This window comes from Panthera onca, chromosome C1 (assembly GCF_046562875.1).
Source record: "Panthera onca isolate mPanOnc1 chromosome C1, mPanOnc1 haplotype 2, whole genome shotgun sequence".
Taxonomy (NCBI): domain Eukaryota; kingdom Metazoa; phylum Chordata; class Mammalia; order Carnivora; family Felidae; genus Panthera; species Panthera onca.
The window spans coordinates 184,602,206-184,626,469 of NC_138346.1; the positions used below are offsets into that span (position 1 = coordinate 184,602,206).

Sequence of the window (24,264 nt, forward strand, 5' to 3'; positions counted from 1 at the left end):
ACCTGGCTGGTTTCCATCACAGTGTTCCCATCACATCTTGACTTGAACCTTGACGCTTGCCCAGAAGTTGTCTCCCTCTCAACAGATGTGATACTCACTTTTCCTCAGCCTTCTATATCTGCCATGGCAGTTATCAGAGATAAGTGGTACCCCCTCAAGCATTTCATTTAACCACTGCCCCCCCCCCCAAAAAAAAAAAAAACCTTGCCTTGGTTTGAAACATCACTGCTGCATCATTTGGACTCTTGGGATCCACTGTGATCCCCAGATTACTTTTGCTAGTGTTGTTATGGGGAGACAGCATCATAGATGTTAAGAATTAGGTGTAAATTAGAATCCCAGGTCTGCCTTTGGACAAGTTACCCAACTTCTCTGAGTCTTTGTATTCTCATCTGTAAATTAAAAAAAAAAAAAAAAGTATTATCTCAAAAGAAAAGGATTAAATGAGATAGCATATGTAGAGTGTTTAGCTCTATGCTTCACACATAATAAAAGTGCAGCAAAATCATAGCTGCTAGATTAAATACTTCATTTTTTCAAGGCAGACATCTCCACATGGAGGAGGTGGGATCTTCCACTTTTAGAACACAGATCTACTTCTAGAATATGGACCTACTTCTAAACACAAGTTTCTATTGTGCTATTTCTCCTGCACTATGTTTTCATTTCAAAAAATTCTTTTCTATGAATATAAAGAGACTTGAGCAATAGTTATCAGGTCAGAGAGCATGGCAGGAATTTGGGGCTCTCAAGGCTGGATTCACAAACTGGCTGGTAGGAGCCAGGAGGGGAAGACTGGGTTAAGCCCAGACCAAAGTATACAGGTTGGAATGAGCACTATTTATCTGTCCTGATGATCAGTGCCCATACCTAGGACAGGGGAGAGAGTGGTAGGGGCAGGCAAATAAACCCAGCACCTAGGAGCTGACATCTGGGTCAGGAGCCAGTTGACACTTGGAGTTTCAGCCCAAGGTGTGGGGCCTGCCTGATTATTTGTAGATGGCTTATCGGAGACCAAATTCTTCCAGATTATAGAACTCTGCTTACTTAGCTCATTAGATTTAACAGTTTGACAGCTTTTAAGAGGCCTAAAGCGTATAATTTTCCCACCTGGTTGGGCATCAAAAACACCTAAAGAACTTGTCAAAGATGTTGATTCTTGGGCCCCACCACTAAAATATGGATTCTTTTGGTCTGAGGTGAGGCCTGGGAAACTATTTAAAAAATAAATCTCCAGGTAAGTTTACAGTTCAGCCTGGTTTGGGAACCCCTGCAATAAAGTAGTGATTATACACCTGAAAGAAAGGGCCCCAGACCAGGCAACATGACTTTCCCAATGTCACACAGGGTGTTGGTAGCAACATTCCTTCTATCTCTTTGTAGCAAATTTTCTCTGCACCTTGGTGCCAGGCAACCCAACTGTAACTATCTGAAAAACAATGGTTGGGCTTATTGTCTGCTTCTAGGAAAGATTTCTGGGGTGAGACTGGCTATTCCTAGCAAGTCCCAGGGAAGGACTTTGAAGGACAACAGAGGAAAGCAGAGGCCTTCCCAGACTCTTGGAGTCCAGATGGCTTCCTTGTATGATTTTGAGAGCTGAGATTTCCCCAGCTTGTGACCCCTGGAGCCAAATACTGGATTATCTGTTGCACTGGATTATCTGTGCCTGGACCCTGCAGCTGTACAGAGAATTGTGTGTTGCCTGTGTAGGCTGAAGCTCTCTATCCATCCTGTGCATATTTGCTCTTGCCTGTGGTGAGGGAGCAGAGGGGGATGATGTATGGTAGCTGGGCAGGCATGGGGGATGGATGAGAACTCAGCTACAGAGCTTGCTGGGGGACTCACACCCCATTGGAGCTGGGATTGATTGGCTGGAACTTTCTCGCCCTTCTCAGTTTGTCTCAGAGCCAGCAGCCTGCACTGTGTCCTCTGGGCACCCCTGTGGAGAGGGGATTGCTTTCAAGGTCACGGAAGCTCTGGGTATCTCAGTGGTGGTCTACCATATACCTTCTTCCCAGAGGCAGAGACCCTCCACTCAAGTGACCCTCAGATAGCCTTCTTTTCCTGAACCCCTTCTCTCTGTATCTTGTCTCCTTTTTGTGTCTTTCTCTTTTTTCCCCTTCTACCTGCAGCTCACCTTAATGACTTTCTCTCCTGGGTGCTATATCTGTAGAATGTGTGGAATATGACCTGTGCCGGCAGATTTTGCAAGGGTCTCAAAAGAGTGAGTGAGAAATCTAAGGTGGTGTCAAGGTTACTGAGGATGGTGGGTGAACTTAATGCTGTTAATACTCTAACATGGATCCAGGCACAAATGTCTGTGCTATCATCTACTCTCCCAGGAGACCGTTTTTAGAAAAGTGTCTAGCTCCCTTCCAAGCCAATTTGTTCTCTCCCTGATTTACCAGTGGGTCATATGAGGTAGCTCTTAAACAGTACATGTGCTAAACACTCATGTGTGGGACGGGGTAGACCCATGACTGGAGTTAGGAGGCTGGGTCCCAGCTCCACCATTTTCAGGCTGTGGCTCTTGGCCAAGTCATTTCGAAAACCTTTTGGAGCCATTGCTTGCCTCCCAGGTTTGTCACAGGACTCAAAAACGACCAGAGAGGTGAAAGCACTTTGTAAACCAAAAAGTTCCTTACAACTGTCAGTTGTTGCTACAGGGTTCCAAGGAGAGAGTAACATAAGGAACAGCCCACTTTTCAGGGTTTACTGTCCAAAGGGGAAGACAATCTCCTGGGCTTCACCAGGAAGTCCTGAGAACTTTCTGCAAAGCACTAAGAACTTTCTGTGCCAAGGGCTCCCCCGTGAGGAGGATTGGTTCCAGGCAGCTGGTGTGATGAAAGAAGACTCCCTGGAAGAGGAGAGCGAACTCTTATCTCCCTTAGCCTGGGGCAAAGCTGCACTCCTTAAGCTGTTTCTTGAAAGAAACCCTAAATGCAGCCCCGTGGGGAGCTGGGTAACAACTGTGGAAGTCACGGGCTGTACTTGCTGTGGAATTCAGACTCCACAGGGTGCAGTGTGAGTCCTAGAAGCAGGGCCCCACCCACTGCCTGAACAGCTGCTTTCTGGCTGGGAGAAGCAGTTTTCCCACCTCCAGGAAATGAAGCTAAGATGGGACCTAGTGGTCCTCCCAGAGAGAGCTGTAGGGCAGAGCGTGGGGTGTCATCCTAACATGCCCACTGCCTTCTTCCCCCTGAGCATAACCTCTTTCTCTCTTGCCCACTCCTTCTTCTCTCCCTCTGGAGGGAAGGACAATTCACAGCTCTAGAAAGACAAACCTGTCTCCCTCCCAGGGCTGATGAGAGGAAGAAATGAGAAAATGCATCTCAAGCACAGGTATATAAAAAGCTCACTGAATGGCTTTTTTGTCATTATTTATCTTTGGGCCCATCCCCTTCACTCCCTGTGCCTCATGTTTCCCATTTACTCTGAGGAAGTTAGACCAAGTGATGATAGTCAAGGACTTTCCCCTTTAAGAGCAGATCTCTTTTGGTTGCATGTAATGATCTTCTGTAGCCTCAGGTTTTTGTTTTCCTTTTTGTTTTAAGTAAGCTCCGTGCCCAGAGTAAGGCTTGAACTCACACACCGGAAATCAAGAGTCCCATGCACTACTGACTGAACCAGCCAGGCACCTTAGTGTAGCCTCAGTTTTATGAGCTGTGAAATGGGACACCTGGACCGGGTAGAAAATCCTCACAAGACTGAGGCTTTTGTCAGCACCCACACAGCAAGGGCAAATACAGCGTGTCTGCCAAATGCAGTGCCTGACATCCAATGAGTCCTCAGTAAATACTATGGAATGAATGAATAAATGAACAAATGAATGCAGTGGGTATACTGTTTTCACTCCACCATGCTGTCTCTGTAAGACGTTTACACTAATTTACTACTATCATTACTAGAAGACAGCACCCCGGGCCTCTGGGAGGGCCTCCAGCTTGACTCTGCCCCACAAGTAAAACAGGGAACAGGAAGCGGTTGTCTTAGTCTGTCCAGGCTGCTGTAACAGAATGCCATAGACTGGTTGGCTTAAAAACAACAGAAAGTTATTTTTCACAGTTCTGGAGGCTGGGAAGCCCAAAGTCAAGGCATTCACAGCTTCAGAGTCTTGTGAGGACCTGCTTCCTGGATCACAGATGGCCATCTTTTTGCTGTGTCCTCACATGGGAGAAGAGGCAAGGGTATTCTCTGGGGTCTCTTTTGCAAGGACACTAATCTCATTCCTGAGGGACTCTCCCCTCATATCGTCCTCACCTCCCAAAGGCCCCACCTCCAAATACCATCACACTGGTGATTAGGTTTCAACATATGAATTTGACGGGGTGATATAAGCATTCAATCTGTAGCACAGGTTCTCAAACCTTAGTCTTCTGAATAAATATCCCTGGGTAGCTTGCTAAATAGCAGATTCCTGGCCCCACCCCAGAGGTACTGAAACAGAATCTCTATGAGAGAGGCCTAGAAATCTGCCCTTGTGTGGTTCCTTTTTAAAACTTATTGTTAATAAGTTTACTCAATTATTGTTAATAAGTAAATACTTATTATTTAAATAAGTAATAATTATTGTGTAATTTAATTGTTGATAAGTTTACCTATTACTGTTTATAAGTTTTGGGGTGCCTGGCTGGCTCATTCAGTTGAGTAGTTGAGCATCTGACTATGTTGGCTCAGGTCATGATCCCAAGGTTGTGGGATGCAGCCCAGCATCAGGCTGCATGCTGGGCATAGAGCCTGCTTAAGAGTCTCTCTCTCTCCCTCTTCTCCTATCCCCCGACTCATGCACTCTCTTTCTCTCTCTAAAATAAAAAAAAAAAAAAAAATTAAATATATTGCCATTAATAATTTTCAACTTACTGTTGAAATATTAAAATGTATACAAAAGTAGAGCCAATAGTATAACAAACCCCAAGTCCCTATGACTCAGCATAAAAAATTTTTAACACATGACAATCTGGTTTCATATCTACCCTCACCTACTTTCCCTCCAAATCCTAGACATCAGATTGTTTCATCCTTACATTCTTTTGTTTATATTTCTAAAAGACAAGTACTTACCAAAAAAATCCTAAAATAACAATAATTCCGTAATATTATCAAAAGTAAGTCATTCAAATTTCCTAATTATTTCATAAATATTTTTACAGTTGATTTGTTCAAATCAGGATCCAAAGATCCACAACTTGCAACTGATATGTCTTTTAGTCAGTGTTTAAAAAAATATTTTTTTAATAATCTTGGACTCACATGGAAGTTGCAAAAATGACACAGAGCTCCTGTGTACCCTTTCCCCGGCTTCCCTCAGTGCATTTAGTAATGATCACAACCAGGAAACTGACATTTAAAACTACAAACTTTATTTGGATTTCACCAAATATACTCATTTTTCTTTTTTTTTTCTTTTTTTGAGAGAGAGGAGGGGCAGAGGGAAAGAGAGAATCTTAAGCAGAGGCATAAGAGCATAGAGCCCATGCAGAGCCGGATGCAGGGCTCGAACTCATGAACTGTGAGGTCATAACCTGAAGCCAATGTCAAGAGTCAGACACTTAACTGACTGAGACACCCAGACATCCCCAAATGCACTCATTTTTCATTTTTTTCTTTTGTATATAGTTCTGTGAATTTTTATAACATGTATAGGTTTGTGGAACCACAATTAAGACACAGACCTGTGACCCAGAGAAAGTCCCATATGCTATGTCTTTATAGTCACACTCTCCTCCCCACCTCTAACTCCTGGCAACCACTGATCTATCATGAGTAGAGTGGGACAGAACTTCCTATGCAGGCTTTGTAGCAGGCTCTATGGAAGGCTGAGCCTGGGACACTGGTGAACCTGCCCCTGCCCCGGCCCAACACACACACACACACACACACACACACACACACACACACACACACACACATATACTGTCACCTCCGCTGGGAACTAACCCAAGTGGTTGGAGGGTATGCACCTAGGGGAGGGGGCAATGCCCACCAGGGCCAAGTTGGGGGTCAGGTCAGAGGGCTGTGAAATTGTCCTAAGGCCCATATGCACACAACTATACCTCTCACTCCAAGGGTGGGTGGGGAGCCTGGAGGGAGGAGCACCTTGGAGCACAACCAGGCTGTGTGACTGGACAGTTCTGGGTGTTTCATACTGCCTGGGTCTCTGCCCCTGCATTCCAGGACCACAAGGACAAGAGCAAACCCTCTTCTACACAAAAGCCTGCCGGATGCTTGAAGGCAGCACCCCCCGCCCCAAAAGACTGGCTTTCTGCAGTTTACAAAGATTATTGCATCTGACCCTCGCAGCTCTTGTTTTGTTGTTTCTATTTTACAGAAGGGGAAATCAACTCAGAAAGAATAAATGCATTGTCCAAAGTCACACAGAATTTTAATGTAAATCCTTTTCTACCTTGTCTTCCCCTGTCACATTCCCTTGAAACTTATCTTCCTCAAGCTAAAGGAAATCTAAACTCAATTCCTCTTAACTGCCATGACAGTATCCTTCACTTTTTTCTCCAAGTGCCAGGATGGACGACTCAGGATGACAGAGCCTGCCTTCCGGGCAGGGAAGGGCAGAAGCTGAAATAGAAATTTTTCCTTTGGAGAATGAGGGGAAGGTGGGCCCCATCTGGCTATAGGCCAGATACCTGGTGGGGAGAGCTGGAGAGTACCGTCACCCATTCTGGGGGGAGTGTGGAAATGAGGGGGTGCTTTCTATAGGAGGGGCTGTGGAGTCCCCAGGGAAAGGTCACTCTGTATCAGCAGAGTCACTGGGTACAGGCCTACAGGCCTATGGGGAGGGGGGGCAGGCAGGAGCAGGAAGTTGGTCCTGATAAGGGATTTGAAATGGTGTGGGTGGAAGATACTCTTGTGGCACAAATGGGGAAGTAGACTTTCCCAGACACACACACAGAGGAGCAGAGACTTCCACAGATACACAGGTACCCAGGTCTGGACACAACATGGCTGCCACTTGGAGCTCTCATAGAGGAGTCATGTGCCCAGGCTGTGCAGTAGAAGAGGGTACATCCTCAACTGGGTCCTTGATGGCTCCCACCAAGCTTCAGAGACAAGGCCTTATTTGAGCCACAAACACTCAGGACACAGTGGGATGGACCAGTGTCTGTCCCATAGGGTTACAACATGCCATCAGAGAGGGTAGGAGCAACCCAAGGTCACACAGCTAATGTGTGTAAAGCCTCGACCTTGTTCTCCAAGGTCTGGGTCTGGAAGAACACAGTCTCTCTAGCCCAGACTGAGAGCCATAAGAAGGAGATACAGGTGTTTGAGGAACCTGGGTTATCTCTGGCTTCTCCCAACCCTTCCACCTGCCAGCCTGTCAGTTTGTATTGAGGCAGATGCCAGGGAGCCCTGTGGATGAGCTGGGAACTTTTGAAGTTCCTTCAGAATGGATCATTTATATTTCCCACAACATACGATTCTGTGCTTTTCACTCTTTACCAGGCAAACTCCTGCCCATCCTATAAAACTCAGCTCAGAGGTACAACAAATAACCATGTAGAAAACCACAGAGGGAGTCACATCACATTCCAAAGAATCTTACAGACCATGATCTCCAACCACAATGCAATATAATTAGAAGTCAACAAGAAAAATATAAACCTCCCATAGGCTGAGAAACTAAAATCGTACTTCTAAATCATCCATGAGTTAAAGAGGAAATGACAATGAAATTTCAAAATATTTAGAACTGAATGATAAGGAAAGCACAAGCGGTTTCTATTTCCTCTGTGGAGTCACAGTCCCTGGGCCCATGTGCCAAGCATTTAACTTCTATTGCCTCTCCAGCCACACTCTGCATCCTCCTCCCTCCAGCTTTAGGCCCTGGAAGGCCCACCTCAATGGGCTGTATAGAGGTTCCCTTGTCCAGGCTTTGGGTAGGATTTTCCCCCAGACCTTTGCACTATGATTGCTCTGAGCTGGGTATGTCCATCGAGCTTAGGCCACAGCTCCAGTCAGTAGCCCCCTCCTCATAGTTCCCACTTTTACCACTCCCTCCTAGCACCCCTGCAGCTTGGGGGTGACAGCTTCAGCCTAGGGTAGATAGCAAAGGGCTGCTCTTGCTAGCCCTTCAGTGATATGCCATCCCTGTGGTTTCCCTACACATTAACTACACCTCTAAATAGTGCCTCCTTTAAACTCTCCTTAAAGTGCCCAATTTGAGTGTTCCATGTGCTTCCTGCAGATAACCGCGCTCTTACAAAGGGCTTGCCATCAGTCCATAACCGTGTTCTCACTTCTGGATGACTGAGCTCTGGCCTTGTGTTAGCTCTGAGTGTTGGACCTACTGCTGACTTGTAAGCACCTGAGGTCAGCCACTGGGTCAGCTTCATCACCTGATCCCAGGCTCTCAGTGCACAGTCGTGCTCAGTAAAGGTATTGATTAGGATATCAAACAAATGAAGGACTAGATTAGAATTCCTTCTGCATACGCTAGAGCATGTGATTGTTTGCTTATAGGGGATTTGGGGAAGAGTGAAGACTCAGACATCATATAAAAAAAAAAAAAAGAACTTTAGACTGGGCAAAAATAAGTGCTTCACAAAAGAATGAATCCTCAGTTCTAGGAGCTGGGATTCTTAAGGATCCAGTCTGTTCTCATGCCATCAAGCAAGCAGAAGATCCAGACACAAGAGGAACCCAGTGATCTGTGCAATGGTAAATGCCTACCTCCTGCTGCCAGCCAGCTCCCCCTACCCCACACCTGCTCATCTTCTGCACCCCTCCAGAGTGACTTCTGTAGCCGGTATCTCTGCCTTGGCCCTCCCACCCTAGAAGGCCTCCAACCTTCCCTTCCATCCCAGGAGAGTCAGCCAACTGGTCTCTGGGCCTGGGGACCACGGCCCAAGTCCCCAGGACCGCCCAAGTCGTGGTATGGGATATCTGCCTGCCCTCAGGGGAGGAACCTAAGCTGAGAAGTAGAGAGAGCAGATCAGGTCTTAAAGGTTTGGATTTGGTTGGAAGAAATGAGGTAAAGAAGATACTTCAAACTGGGAAGAGCTGGAACAAAGGTCTTGTGGGGGAAATGGGGTGACTTTGAGGAGTGAGGAGAATCTGCCCAGCCTGAGCAAAGCTTCCAGGCATGATCGCGCGGGGGGGGGGGGGGGGGGGGGGGGGGGGAGGGGAGGGGCGGTGTAAGCCTGTCATCTGAGCATTGTCCTTTCAGTGCTGGGTGAGGGACTCAGCTTGTGTTTACCAAAGCATTTATTCACTCAGCAAATGGGCATTAATTAAGTGCCAGCTATGTGCCAGGCACCATGCCAGGAACCGAGGGTATGAGAGCGGATAGGGCAGACCCGATCCTGATTGAGCTCAGGGACAGTGGAACACAGGAAACCACCATTACCTAGCAGCTCCTTGTTTCTGCTCCACACACAAGCTGGGCCTGTCCCCATTTTACAGTTGAGGAAGCGGAGGCTGCCTCTGTGGCAGAAGTCCAAGGGGACTCGGCCAGGGCCAGCTGCTCAGTCCGTCCTTTGCCCAGCGGGAAGCTGGGAGCACGATTCGGACTTCCCGGAAAGGCGGGCGTGCGTCTGTGCACTGGGAGGGGGTCCCCTTTCCCCGCCCCTTCCCCGCCCGGCGGCCGCGGCGCTTCGGGCCGGGAGGGCGGGGGCGGAGCTGGCGTCGCCGCGGGGGCGGAGGGCGACCGCGGCCCGGCGGGGCGGGCGGGCCGGTGGACAGGCGAGAGAACCGGCCCAGCCGGAGAACGGGAGGAGGACGCGACCCAGCGTGTTGGGGATGTGACCCTGCGGCCAGAGAGGAGGACCGAGGCGGTCCCCGTGAGTGAGCTCCCGCGCCCCCGCCGCGCGCACGGCCCAGCCTCGCTGCCACTTTCATTTCTTCGGCTGTCCCGGCGTGGCCTCGACCGGAGGCGACGTCCGCCCCAAGGCAGGCTGGCCGCAGGCGCTCGGTCCGGGGTCCGAGGCTCAGAGCTGTGAAAGTCGGGGTTGGGGGTGGCGGTGTTTGAGGGGGGCGTGTCTTCGGGAGCGGAAACGTCAGGCCTGCGCCTCTGGGTCCTAAGACAGGTCTGTCCCGGCAGCTGGGCGAGGGGGTCAGGGGGGTTCAGGGGGAGGGCAAGGGGTGGGCGAGGGTGACCGGGCGCGGTGGGAAGAGCGTGGAGTCCCGCCCCTACCTTTCTCTTGGATCTCTGACCTCAGGGCGCCCCCGCACACCCATGCTACAGCCGTAGGCTGCATTCTGGGTTCAAACTGGGTCCAGCCCCTGTCCAAGATCCTGGGCCAGGTCAGAGTAGTGGCAGGTGTGGCTCTGGCAGGGGGGTGGTAAATGTCAAGAACAGACAGGACCATTCTGTGGTCCTTTGGAAAGCCCACCCAGATGCCCACCCAGGGAGTGAGTCATCACTGGGCACTTTAGGAGTAAAAGGACACAGAGAATTAGCAGCAGGGACTGAGAGGCAGAAATGGCCATGATTCAGGGAAGGGACAGAGGTTCTGTGAGGGATGGAAACTCAGCAAGGGCATGGGAGTGGGAAGTGAAGAGACAAGGGGTGTGTATAGATTCCCTCCCTCCCCTTCCTGAAGTTTACTTACATTTTCTTGGGGAAAGACCCAGATCTTGACATTCTACAACCAGAAGATGGGAGTCTAGCTCACTGTCAGGTCACTTAAGGTGTTGTGGGGGCAAGGGGGAGGTTCAGCATGTTGGGGGATAGGAATTAGGTTCATCTAATTGGTGGGAATATGCTTCTCCTCTCCCCCCACTCCCCTCCTTTCTCTCCCTCCACTCCCCTCATTTCCCCTTACCTCCACCAGACCAGTGACCAGCCAGTACAAGAAAATGGTCCTTTACTCATTATCATGGGCTGCGCCCCACCTTATCCTGGGGTCCAATTCAATCATTAGAGATCCCCTGCCAGAAACTTGCTTTGTGAATGGTGGCTCCTCAGAAAGAGGACCTCCGTTTCCCCATCTGTGCAAGAAGTGGGTTGGTCGGTTGATTTTTCAGGGCTCTTTCAACTCTATAGTTCTTGATTGTAAGGTTTCCTTAAAGCCTGAGCATCAGCTATGTGCCCTGACTTAGGCTGGGGTGGGGGTGGGGCAACAATGGCCAAAGGGCAGCTTCCACCTGAGGAGAAAGGCTTCTGGGTTTAGTAGAGAGGGCTGTGGGAGGAGGTAGCATTCAACCTGGTCATGTGTAGTCAGAGAGACCAGTGGAAGAAAAACATGGGGGCAGGAGGGTGGGGGATCAGGAAACAGCCCTGGGTGGCTGGTGGAGGGAAGTGGGCAGGAAAGGTGGGGTGAGATGATGAATGCTCAGGTGGTAGTCTATTGGTAACTGTCAGTAAAGGGGGCTGTGCAAAGGAGGAGAACCAGGAACCCCGCCTAATTGCAGTAGGAATGATTTTTGGAAGCACCTGCCACAAGCAGAGTTTAGAATGCAGGTGGCATGTAAAGGGTGGAAATCTCCTCTGGGATCAGGAAGTTCAGGAGCCACACTGGGGACTTCTTTGGGTAGAAGTCAAGGATAAGGAAATGGGTGAGATGACTTTCCACATCTTCAAGGGGTTTTTTCAAGAGGACAAGATCCTGCTGGGAGATCTGCCCCTCCTGTCCATACCACCTGTCATTTTCTTGACCATCCCCATCCTGGCCTGCCTGTTATGGGTCCAAGAAAGAATCCTTGTTCCAAATTTCTCCACTAGCCTGACTTGTTGCCTAACCTGATACCTCCCCCAATTGTCACCTTGTTCCTGTCCTCATTCCTCCATTCTTCCCAGCATTATTAGAGACGTGAGACAGGAAGGTGCTTCATATCAGCTCTGAGGTTAAGGCGAGGCTTTGTTTGTGGCTGTGTTCAGCCTCAGTCTAGGGCTAGAGTCAGGACTCAAATTGACCAGGGTCAGGGCCAGGTCAGAGGTCAGCCCGGAGCCACAGCTCAGTGCTTAGCTTACACTCAGGCTTAGCCCTCAGTCTGTGGCTAAATTCCATTCTCAGCAGGTACCTGGGTCTGATTTTCCCAAGAGCTCACACATGCACAGCGTAGGTGAGGTGACTACCACACCAGTCCCAGAAACCTAGTCTGTATCTGAGTGACCCAGGATGTTGCATGGGTGAGACTCATGCCTGCTACGGGGATCACCCAGCCATGGAAAAGCTGAGACTAGAACCCAGGACCCCTGTCTGCCTCCAAGCCTGCTGTTCCAAACTCTGTTCTGAGTCTGGGATGCCTCCATTTAAGAGGCAAAACAAATTTGTCTGAATTCTAGATAGGCCCAGCTGGGTAGATCTGACTATATTCCCCTACTTTCCAGTGCCAGGCACATAGTAGGTGCTCACCGAGCTTGTACTGTCAGGTGCAGGAGGAGCCGGCAGCTTGTTCAGTTTTGGGTCTGGAGGAGGCTGGCTTGGTAGGGAGGGATCTCTAGCCACTGTTGGAGGAAGTGGTACCCATCTGGACCTGCCACCTCCCCCTCTCCTCTAGTGCCTGCAGCCACACTCAGAGGCCACCAGCTGGCCACATGAGGTCCCTTTCCTCTTTCGGAGGTAATAAAAGGAAAGTACATTTTTGGTAGAAAAGTCCCTCCCGCTCCCTGGGAATCCCCGGTGGCCGGATGGACTCGGGATATCCCAGAGGAAGCTGAAGGCGGGGCCTTGCTCCCTACCCCAACCCCCAGCACAATACAGCCACCCTCTCCCACGCTGCACCACCTGGTCCACAGGGCACCCCTGAGGTCATCTCATCCAGGCCCCTGCCTCCTGGAGGGCCTGCAGGAAGCCTCTGCCACCTCTCTAATAGTCAACAGTAAGTCTGATGAGCACCTGTTTGGAGCCCAGGCCCAGACCTCTGTGAGATGCAGTGAAAGGGGAGAGGTAGCAAAATGAGATGGGGGGGCTGTGGGTGCTTGGCAGGGGGAGCAAGGGTAGCTTGGAAATAGGGCAGGGGCCCTGGACTTAGGGGATGAGGAAGACTTAGACTCCAGGCAAAGGCTGAGGTGGGCCAAAAGCTGAGAGTGAGAGGGAAATGATGTGTTGGGAAGTCAAAGCCCTTTTGGCGAGGACCTCACCACCATGCTCTCTCCGTGCCCTTGGCCCTGGCAGGGCAGCCACAGGTCCTGCCCCTGGACACCTTGCCCTCAGCCCCGCCTGGCCATGGCACTGTGCCTGAAGCAGGTGTTCGCCAAGGACAAGACATTCCGGCCTCGGAAGCGCTTCGAACCAGGCACACAGCGCTTCGAGCTGTACAAGAAGGCACAGGCATCACTCAAGTCAGGCCTGGACCTGCGCACTGTGGTGAGGCTGCCACCAGGAGAGAACATCGACGACTGGATCGCCGTGCACGTGGTAGACTTCTTCAATCGCATCAACCTCATCTATGGCACCATGGCTGAGCGCTGCAGTGAGACTAGCTGCCCGGTCATGGCCGGAGGGCCCCGCTATGAGTACCGCTGGCAGGACGAGCGCCAGTATAGGCGGCCTGCCAAGCTCTCAGCGCCGCGCTACATGGCCTTGCTCATGGACTGGATTGAGGGCCTCATCAATGACGAGGACGTCTTTCCCACTCGTGTTGGTGAGTGCCACCTGGCAGGCAAATCAGGCCTGGCCAGGGAGGGAAGGAGCCACAAGAGGCCATTCTACAGATGAGGCATTTAGTTTGACACAGCAATTCCGTAAGGGGTGGCGGGGGGGGGGGGGGGGGGCATGATTTTCATCCCTATTTTGTAGAAGAGGAAACAGCCTCAGAGAGGTTAAGTGTCTGTTCAAAATTAGGCATCTTGACCTAGGACTACGTGGTTCTGTTTGGGACCCTTATCTGAGGCTTAAGTGTCCTTCCAGGAACCACCCTGGCAAGACCACTATGATTCTCAGAACCTTCTAGAACAGATGTCTCTAGGTGCTCCTAACAGGTCACCTTGCCTTGGCTGACTGACTTGCAACCTCCTGGGAGCTCCCTCTGACTCCCTGCTCCAGGAAAGGGAAAGGGGTGGGGATTGGGAAGGCCAGATTGTATCTCTACCTCAGGGGGCTCAGAGGGCAGAATTTTCCCTTGTCAGGCCCAAGCCAAGGGGCCTTTTCTTATCTCAGCTGGGCAGCCTGGGCCCATGAGGGTGGGGAGAGGAGATGAGTGAAGTCACACTGGCCCTGCTTCCCCACCCAAGGGCAGCAATAGCGGGTGTCAGCCCAGGAGCTGAGCAGGCATGACACCGTATTCATCACAGCAGCCCCACCCCCACCTGGCCTCCCGTTCCTCCACATCAAGGCTGTAGGAATCAGAGATGGGTTGGGCAGGGTGGTCAAGCCCAGAGGGGAGATGTCTGAATACTGAGAGAGGCTGGGCACTGAGTCATGATTCAGTGCTCACAGCCCCTCCCCAGCTGGGGGCCTGCCATTTCCTGCACCATCATGCCCAACAGTGGGCATCTGCATTTCACATAGGAGGAACTGAGGCCAACAGAGGCAGTGCACTGAATCAGGAGGGATTCAGAAGTGCAGCTCAGGTCTCTTAAGACCCAGGGCCCCAAGTCTAGATGGGCAGGACAAGTCTGAGGAATATGGGCTGGGCCTAGTAGGGCTCACAGGGAGGCAGGGCTTAACCCCACCTGAGAGCAGTGAGGACCAGTATGGAGCAGGGTGGACCAGTGTGGGCCTGTGTCTGGGCTCTTATTCTCTTGTAGCCTCTTCTAACTCAGGACTGTGAGCCCCAGGTATCTGTACCTTAACCCTGGGGATGACTCTGCCACAGCAGAGAAGATGGCATTGCCACCAAGATCTCTACCCTGAGTGTGAGGGGCTGTGCAGAAATTGTGTCTTTTTCACAGGTACCGGGCTTCCCTCAGGCAGGTGCTGTGGCATTTATCTCTGCAGGTCACAGCAGTGCAGTGCCAACAGCATTTAATCCTGCCTTCAGTCTGTCTAATCAAGAAGCATGGCCTTGGGCAAGTGGCTTCATTGTCGTGTGTCACCACCACACACTTCTACTTTATCATATCTATAAGGGCTATGGTACCCATTACCATATGAAGCAGAAGGTGAGGAGGGCCCAGCACAGAACTTGGCTCAAAGATGGAAGGTTCTTTGTAAGTGTTATTGAATAGTTGAAGGAATGAGAGATATCTGAACTAGTTCTTGAGGATTTTGTAGTTCTCGGGATTGGGGATCTGGGACCTGCTGTGTGAATGTTATGAAAAGGAAGGGTTGGGGTGGGGCTGGAGAAGGAGGTCAGGATCAGATCATGAAAGTCCTTGAGCAGGCACCATGCTGTGCAGTTAGAACTTAATCCCAAAGACCAATGTTTTTAAAAATGGACCCTAGATGTTGATAAACTCGCCTTGGAATTGTAACCCAGGTGTCACAGGACAGCACCTGCAGACACACATATTTCTGTGGAGAATTTGAACATAACTTTCATCATAGCCAAAGAATGGTTGGTCAGTGACCCAAACACAGTTGCAGAGTCCTGCTCAGGGTGATGGGAAAATGTGGGAGATGATTTGTATTTCAGCAAGGGAGGGGCACAGTGAGATTTGTGCTTTGTTCAAAAGGGAAGTGGGGAGAAAGTGGACCATGGTCTCTCTCTGTCCCTGGCAGGGAAGTGGCCATCCTAGGCCTGGAATGGGGAGGGCAGGGTTGGGCAGTGTTTCATCACCAGGATGCTGATCCCCACCACTTCTGCCCATCCCCACCCCCTAGGAGTTCCCTTCCCCAAGAACTTCCAGCAGGTCTGCACCAAGATCCTGACCCGCCTCTTCCGTGTCTTTGTCCACGTCTACATTCACCACTTTGACAGCATCCTCAGCATGGGGGCTGAGGCACATGTCAACACCTGCTATAAACACTTCTACTATTTCATCCGCGAGTTCAGCCTGGTGGACCAGCGGGAGCTAGAGCCACTGGTAAGGCCCCTGTTGCCCTCTCCAACCAAGGCTAGCCTCAGAATTTTCAGATCCAAAGGCTATCTACTTCAAGAAAATCTAATACCCAAGTGGATAGATTAGAAGAAGGCAATTCATTTAGCAGCGGATTCTGTTCTTTAATAGAGAATTCATTCAAGTCTCAGTTTACAGACTTAAGTCTATAGTCTGGAGTTGGGAGTGGGGGCAGGAAGGGGCCAGGTTCAGGCAGAAGAACAGCCAGGCCCTATAGTTTGGGAAGGGGCTGCCTGGTAGGTTGAGCTCTGACTGATCCCTTTCCGCCTTATGTCTCTGCAGAGGGAGATGACAGAGCGGATCTGTCACTGAACCCAGGTCTGGAGTTGTTGACTGTCAGATGGACCATGTGAACACAGAGTGTCTGGAGAGAGAACCCTCAGTAGTCTGGTAGCAGAGAAATCTGAAGTGCCTGGGACTCTTCCACACACACAAAGCCCCTGAACTTGTGGTTCTCAGGAGTCTGCCCACATGCCCCTTGACTGCTTATGAATGGAGAAGGGGAGAGCTTAAAAGTGGTCACACAGAAGGAAAAAAGGAGCTACATCTCCACATGAAGTTTAGGGGTGGGATTGGCTAGGTTTCTGCTCCAATACTTGACCCTTCCATGGTGGTTCCCTTGCCTATTTGGGGAATGTGGATGTGGTTGAGTGATAGCAAGAAAGGTACTAGAGAGTGAGCAATCTATGTGAGTGAATACAGATGACTCTGAGTGTGTGTGAGTGTATGTGTGTGTGTATGTGGTTTTCACTGTGGGGTGTCTCTATAAGAACTAGCTGCTTTAGATCCTCCCTGGCACATAGTAGGCCCTCCATTAATGTTAGGTAAATGGATGAATGGAAGGAAGGAGGGAAGGAAGAAGGAAGTTAATAGGGATTGGGACCACCAGACCACGACCACTGTAGGAGTGATGACAGGTCAGCGTCCCCACTCTGACCATGTGTAAAAGTGCACAAAATGTGATTGTAGATGTAGCTCTATATTTTAACCTTTAGGCTACCGTCTTCCATAAGCATGAGTTCTGGGGAGCTATAGGGAGGTAAGGAGGGGGTCTTGCCCTAGATACCTACACCCCTGGCCCACCACAGACACATGTTCTGATTTGCTCAGCCAAAGATACCCAGGAACTATCATTTCACTCATCCCTCTGCCTCCAGGAAAGCCTGATTATAGACAGCCTCTTGAGGGCTGGGGTTGATCCCTTATATCCACAAAGGTCCTCTGGTCCCTAAACTGGAAATCATATACTCCAATCTAGCTCCCAGAATCTGTAGACTTGGCTCTCAGGATCTGAAGCCCAGCACAAAATAATCCTCCAGCCCAAGGAGCCAGTGGAACTTGAATTGGGGAACTCCAGAGTCTTTTCTCCCATCCCAGGACACTGAAGATGTGTTGCTAGTGAATGGACTCTTCTAGGCTTGGAAAGCCCCCATTCTGCAAGGACCTGCCTCCTTCCCAACCATCCCCGAGACAGTCCAGCTGGTTGGATAGCTATCCACAGAGAAACTGTTGATTTGACACTCCATTACTCAGCACCGCCATGCCCAGCCCTGTGCCCAGATCCACAGGTGGGGAAACTGAAGCAGAAACGGGGCCCTCCCCTCCAAGAGCCTCTACACTGGGAGGCCAGGATGGACAGCCACGAAGGGCCTGAGGATTATCCAGTCTCACAGAATCATCTGTGTACCTAGGAGGAAACGGAAGCCCTGAGGAAAGGAGGGAGAAACTGTCCAAGGCCTCATAGCAAGGCTTTTATGGAGTTGGAGTAGAAACCAGGGGTCCTGACTCCACCTCAGGGCCTGTGGATTGCTACATAGGGAGGTGAGATGCATGTGGAAAGATGGTCTGACAGCCCCTCTCTAGGGCACAACTGTTCCTGCTTTGAGCAAAGACTTCTAGTGAATGCCAGAGTGCCCCACTGCCTCTCAGGTTGGCTGGGGCTGTCTGCTGAGCCAAGCCTCCAAAGTCATGCCCCTCTCAGTGGTCCAGAAGCTGCCTGATCTCTGGGGAAGTGTATGAGGCTCCTGAGGCCAGCCAGCTGGACCTGAGACAGCTGTCTCTGGAGAAGTTCCCAGGGGAAACACTGACCCAGCAGCTTTGCTGGAGGCTCTGGGTTGGGGTGGGGTCCAGGGATCAGAGATTCCCTCAGGGAGGACTGAGGACTGGAAGATGGGTTCTAGGCCGTGGCCAGTGCTGACTGCAGAGGGGTTGGGGAGACGGGAAATCTATTTTTGTGAAACAGAGGGAAGACTTTATTATTGTTATTTTTGGTAAAATAAAGGAGACAAACTAAAGCGGCACTGGTGGGAAGCTGTGGTCTGGATGCCACATGGCTCCTGGGTAGGCTGTGGAGGGAGCCGGGCCAGAATGGGGAAGGGAAGGCTCTTTGTCCTGAGATCCCAGGCCATGGGGAGGGCTGGCTGGTGTGGTCACGTCTGGCCTAGCTCTACAGGGTGGAGACACTAAGGGTTTCCCAGGGTTCTGGGAATTCTGGACCCAGAATTCTGGCCTAGTCTAGGACTCTCAGAGTAGGGAGGGTTGGCTCTTGACTTTGGGGAATTCAGTCTCTTGGGAGTCTTTCCTTGTTTCAGCTCAGGTTCCCTGGCATGGCTATTCTCACCCCACCCCTTAATCTGTGTGGCTTATTGGAGCTAGTGGGTTAAGGGACAGGGCAGAAATATAGTGCTACAGTCCCCAATCACAGCAGAGGAAGCCCTTCTCGGGAAAAGGCTGTTTGTTGGGTGCTGGCCAGAGCTCAAAGTTGGGGTGGCAAGACATGGGGCTGACTCCTGAGCTTATTCCCAAGGAGACAATTTGTTTTGGTCTTGCTGCCATTCCACTGTCCCTTACCCACCAGCTGCCCACACAAGAGCAGAAAACAGCTTGTTCTTAAGAGTTAGCAAAGGGCTACCTACAGCTCTTTCCTCTCCCTAAGAAGGAGACAGCCTGGCTTTGTGCAGTGACTCTCCTGGGAGGCAGAGACCTGGGGTCCAGGCCCAGCCCAGCCCCTGAGGTACAGTGGTGGGCCTCTTTTCCCCTCTAGACCTCAATTTCCCAGTCTGTTTCATGACCAGGTGTGGGAGTGAGTGACTGACTTATCTCTGAGCTCCTTCATTACTCACAGTCTGTGGATCATTCACAATCAACAATAACAGCTAATACTCTGTGTCAGGTACAATTCTAGATGTGTAACATACAATAGCTTACCAAATCAGGTTTGTCTTTGGCTATCTGCCTGGCTTGGCTCCCTTCCTGGTGCCCAGTATCCCTGCTTTCACTGCTCTAGGAGCTGGAGGCCCAGCCCAGCATTCTAAAAGGTAGCTCTGTTTGCACACTTCCTGTGACAGGTACCCACTACCTCCTCAATGACTGGATAGCTCAGACTCTTAGAAAGTTCAGGCTCCGGGCTCGTAGTTATTTTGAAATACACCATGGCAGAGAAGGTAAATTTATCTCAGAACTGTGTGGCTAAGGCCTGCACTTTACATGAGAATGTCTGAATACATCAGGAAGACATCACAAAACTGCTCTGAGAAATTCAGACAGGGATGCTCAGAGAAGACTGGACAGAGGTAGAGAGAAAGGAGGATACAGAAGAGAGAGCTGGTGCCTCAGCAAGACAGAGGCTAGAGCCCCCACCTCCACCCCATAGGGCAAAACTTGGCAGGAGGGGTTCCTGAGAGAGGCATGTGTTGGGGGTAGAAGGGCAGTTCGGTTGGGCAGCCACTGCAGAAGGCTTTGTTTTCCTGCTTGTTCAAAATCCATAAAAATACTTAGAGCAGGGAATGAGGAAGCCAGCCACTCTGCATCTTGGGGCAGAGCTTCCACCTTTGAGTAAAGGATGCCCCCCACCCCACCCTTGGCCCTGAAGAACACTGTAGCTTCTTTTTTGAGGTTTCTGCTGCCATTCCTACTCTCCCACCCCCAAGAGCTGTATGTAGTGTGGGGTGAAGGGAGCCACAGTATGGCTGGAGCTCCACCTGATTTGGGGGAGCCCTCCTGGAGCCCTTCTTTGAGCCCCCCAGAGCCATCATCTAATATTACCTGAACTTGGTCACCATGTGCATAGAGACATAGCAGTTTTAAGAACCTGGATTGGAACATAGGCCTGAGCAACTCAGGACCAGTTGGCTATTTAGATATTCAGGGAACAGGCCAGCATGGCCTCTGAGGACATGTAGCTTGAGTGGGCCTGGAAGGTTATGGGTGGGGAGAGGTCAGGATATACAGGGGCCTCAGGTTGGACTGAGGGATTCTGTAAGTGACTCAACACAGAAGCGTGGGAGAAGGTTCCCCTCTCCAGCCTTCATCCAGACTGGGAAATCTAGCAAAGCCCTGAATGTTCTCTCATGTTCCAGACCTTCTTCCATCATACAGGTGAGAACACTGAGCTCAAAAGGAGAAAGGAATAAACATTGTCAGAATGGTGGGAGATAGAAGTCTAAGAGGCTCTACCTCATCAGACCCACACAACAATCCTGAGACAGATATGGAAGGGATGTTTACTTCCATTTCACCACGGAGGGAACACATTCAGAGTCAGGACCTGAATTAAACCCAAGTCAGCACTCATTCCCTCATTACACTTGCAGCCTAGGGAAGGGCTGGGGGTTAACATATTAATTTAAATGCACTTGGTTTTCGCCAAGAGATTAACTTAAAAAAATTCTTTTTTTAATGTTTACTTATTTTTGAGGGGAGGAAGGGGCAGAGAGAGATGGAGACACAGATTTCTAAGCAGGCTCCAAGCTCTGAGCTGTCAGCACAGAGGCAGACTACAGGATCAAACTCACAAGTGGTGAGATCATGATCTGACGCAAGCCGAAGTCAGACGCTTAACCGACTGAGCCACCCAGGCGCCGCTCCAAGAAATTAACTTTTAAGTGTTTCATTTTGAACTACTGGGGGTAATCCTTTACTCAAGGAAACTCTCAAGGTGAAAAGATAGGTACGCAAACGTCTTCAGAAATTTTACAGAATCAGCCCTCGTTTTAGAAAAGACTGGCAGCATTTCCCCACATGCAATAGGCACTTTAAAAATTCCATCCTGGCACACAGAAGCTCCCGGTGAATGTTAATTACACCAGCCGCTTGCCTGTCCGCGTCCTTCCTGTCGCTTCCTTGACTTCCCGACCTTCACTCCGAAAAAAATTTGTCAAAGGAGCTAAGCCCCACCCCCTGCCCCGGCAATCTCTACACCCCTCTCCCTCACTTGGTCTCAGTTTACTTAGCTCGCTCCCACCCTTTCCCGGGGAGTAGCCATCAGGGCGCACGCGCAGCTCCGCCCCTCTCTGGTCGGGCCCGCCCCTCGGCTCTAGTACCGCCTCTTCCGCGTTCTCGGAGCGACCTGCAGGTGGGTGCGCGCGACCGGTCCCGCAGAGAGTCAGCTGAGGTAAAGCCGCCCCAGCGAGGTATCCCTCCGAGCAAAATGGGGCGGGGGTCTGTGAAGGAGTCGGTGTGCCTGGGACAGGGCAGACGGGGCCTTCAGAGCGGCCCGAGGTCACGATCCGATCGTGCTGTGAAGGGAATGTTGAGGGGACGCTTGTTTAGGGCTCTCTTCAGGGACCGCGTCTGTGACCTGGCGGGGTACCGTCTGTGGCGAGCCCAGGACGCAGCGTGTGTCCCCGGTCGGGGCTCCGCCGGTGCCTGGGGTCAAGATTAGATTGACAGGTGTCCGAGGTCGGAGCTCAGTCAGTGGCCAGTTTGAAACTCAGCCCCTACCCTGCTGTATGGCTGGGCTCAAGGCGCAGGCAGTCCAACATCACGAATAGATTTTCACGTGAGGAGTTTATTCCGTGTGTGTCCTACCTTATTTTAAAGTTAGCTGTTTTCATCTAAAAGCTCTTGACATGTGTGGGTCGCTGTACAGTGAGGGGAGATGATGTCAGGAGTAATCTCTTCTTCGGGATTTCCAGGCTACCGTCAGGTGGTCAGTAGCAGATCAGAGCCCAGCGCAGGTGACACGAATAAAATGTTGGAAGTGCTTGATTTGGGGTTAGGTAGTCCTGGGTTCACATTTCACACCTGCCACTTCCTAGCTGTGCGTTCTTGGGTCATTTCCCCTCTCAGAGCTGTGGTTTCTCTGGTATAAAAAGGGCATAATACTTATGGTCATTGTGAAGGTTGACTAGGATTACATGTGTCACTCAGGATGGCACCTATCACAGAATGGGTGCTGAATACATGGTAGCTGTGATTTCTAGGAACTAGGTCATTTTGGAGGGGAGAACTTTAGAGAGGCCCCAGGGGAAGAGTTGAGGTCACCTAGGTCTTGAACCCTCACTGGACTTTGTAGATGGAACTGACTTGTAGGATGAGAAGGGAACTGATGCTTATTGACCGTGGCTTACGTGCCAAGCAGCGCCCTGGGCAGTTGATGTATATTGTCGCTCTAGATCCTCAGCCATCCGCCTGCAGCTTTCAGCCCTACTATCCTTTGCTTCCGCCCCTCTAAAAAGGGCCAGGCTGGAAGTGATGTAAAGAGGAGACTCGGGGTTGGATGTTCATGTGGAGCCAGACCAGTTCAAGACTTTGTCCCCTTCCCCAATTTCTCCCACCTCAGCTCTTCCCTTTGTGTGATCCCAGAGTTAATTGTGTTCTTGACTTCGGGGAGCCTTTACTCTAGTGCTGTAGCAGATTTTGATGGTTAGAAGGCCTGGCAAGAGAGCACCTCTTAAACTTAGATTGCATGAAGCTGAACCATGGCAGAGAGAAGTTCTGTGAACAGGACCTGTTGGATTCTAGCATATGCTTAGGAAGTGTATATGGCCTCCTGTTATGGGGTCCCATAGTAATCTAGTAATGTGGTTCTTTTTGCATCCTCTTCATGGGTGCCCATGTGATCTTTCTAAGACAATGTTCTCATCATGTTATGTCTCTGCTCAGAAACCTTGGCCGGCTTCATTGCTTACTATATAAAGTCTGGACTCCTCAGCTGCATAGACAGTTCTCCCCTCCCCGCCCTATAATCTGTTCCCAAACCTATCTCCTGCCCTGTTTCCCTATGTTCTCCCAAAACTGCACCCATGCCCCAGTCAAAATAAACTAGTTTTTGTTGCTTAAATACTCCCTGTATGTTTCTTTGCTTGCACTCTCTTCCTGGCATTCCCTCCTCCTTTCTTGTCTTTCAAGGCTTGTCTCATGTGACCTTCTCAGCAACTTCCCCTTGCTGGATTAGTTGCCCCCCTTCCCATCTTCTATAGCAGGGGCTGAACCTCGAATATAGCTCTGATTACTGTCTACTTTGGGGTATATCACCTCATGTGTACCCTGAGTACACTGGTAGTAAGGGACCATGTCTGTTTCATCCCTCCTCTTCCTGACACATAGTAGGCCTTTGCAGTGTTTGTGGTTGAGTGAGTCATTGACATTTTTTATGTACTCGCTTTGGTCTTTGTTTTATGAGCTTTCAGGTTCAGAGTGGGCCTTTGTGTTTTTCCTTCTCTTTGTGCTAAGGAGAGCCCTTGTTTAGATTGATGATGCCCTAATTTACAGGCATCAAAGGGAAGAAAGTGCAGGAATTCTGTACAAGGCAGGATTCTTCATTGATATTATTGTTCTCTTGCCTTTGGTGTGAATTTTGTTGGAAGGGAGGTGGTGCTCTGTTCAAGGACCTGAAATGAGTATGATATAGATCATGCAGGGGAAGGCTCACAGGTGGTTTATTAATCTGTTGTCCTGCCTTTGGCCTTGGCATTGTCCCTGGCCCTTTCCATCTGGGAACGAGCTGCTACAAATCCACGTTTTTCCTTGCCAACAGCTTGAGCACATGGAACAGAAGACTCCTTGATGATCATAGAAAAATACACATCACTGAAGATAGAGGCGTTTGGGAACCATCTGGTTCTACCTCTGATTTTACAGATGAGGAGAGGCCCCAAGAGGGGAAGGACTTGATCAAGACTGCACAAGGAATCAGTCAGTGGCAGAGATAGTACTAAAAGTGAAAGTACTGACTCTGTTTTTTTCAGTCCACCGACCTTGTTAATATAATATCTAACATTTATTGAGCACTTACTATGTGGTGGATACTATTTTAATGCTTTATATGTAACACCTTAAAACTCTGTTTATAGACTTGGAAACTGAGGCAGATGGAAATCATTCAGATCTACTTTCTGATTCCACAACTCTGGTTTTTAATATGGTGGAAATGGCAGTCCTCTCCTAACCAATGAGATAGAATGGTTCTCCAAAGAGTTTGCTCGCAGATCCCCCTACCTCTGTGAGTAAGAGATGTCCTCCCAACAATGTATCCCTATAACCTGGGGAGATGTCTTAAGAGGAATCCAGAGTGTATTGAAAGAATGGATGAAAAAAGTGAAGCAAGCCAATGAGTATTAGTTTATCATGTTTATCAAGTCAAG

The 24,264-nt window shown here is 50.1% G+C and overlaps 2 protein-coding genes across 8 annotated transcripts in view; both read left to right on the forward strand.

Moving 5' to 3' along the window:
* The first annotated feature begins 9,676 nt into the window (after positions 1-9,676).
* Positions 9,677-18,198, forward strand: MOB3C (MOB kinase activator 3C). Of its 6 annotated transcripts, none has more exons than XM_078451955.2 (5): positions 9,677-10,040; positions 12,650-12,777; positions 13,074-13,542; positions 15,663-15,865; positions 16,181-18,198. In XM_078451955.2, exons 3-5 carry the CDS (start codon positions 13,125-13,127, stop codon positions 16,208-16,210), a joined length of 651 nt encoding a protein of 216 aa, XP_078308081.1. In that variant the 5' UTR covers positions 9,677-10,040; positions 12,650-12,777; positions 13,074-13,124; the 3' UTR covers positions 16,211-18,198. The 6 variants fall into 6 exon arrangements, with proteins under 6 accessions (XP_078308081.1, XP_078308083.1, XP_078308082.1 ...); XM_078451957.2 differs by having other exon boundaries at positions 12,660-12,777; XM_078451959.2 differs by having other exon boundaries at positions 9,681-9,794.
* Positions 18,199-20,582: 2,384 nt separating this feature from the next.
* MKNK1 (MAPK interacting serine/threonine kinase 1) overlaps positions 20,583-24,264 on the forward strand; it is a 41,983-nt gene continuing 38,301 nt past the window's right edge. The window contains exon 1 of one of the 2 annotated variants that reach the window (XM_060622009.3): positions 20,583-21,290. The gene's annotated coding sequence lies outside the window, so the exon portion shown is untranslated. The remainder of the gene's footprint in view (positions 21,291-24,264) is intronic. The other variant, XM_060622011.3, reaches the window with a different exon arrangement.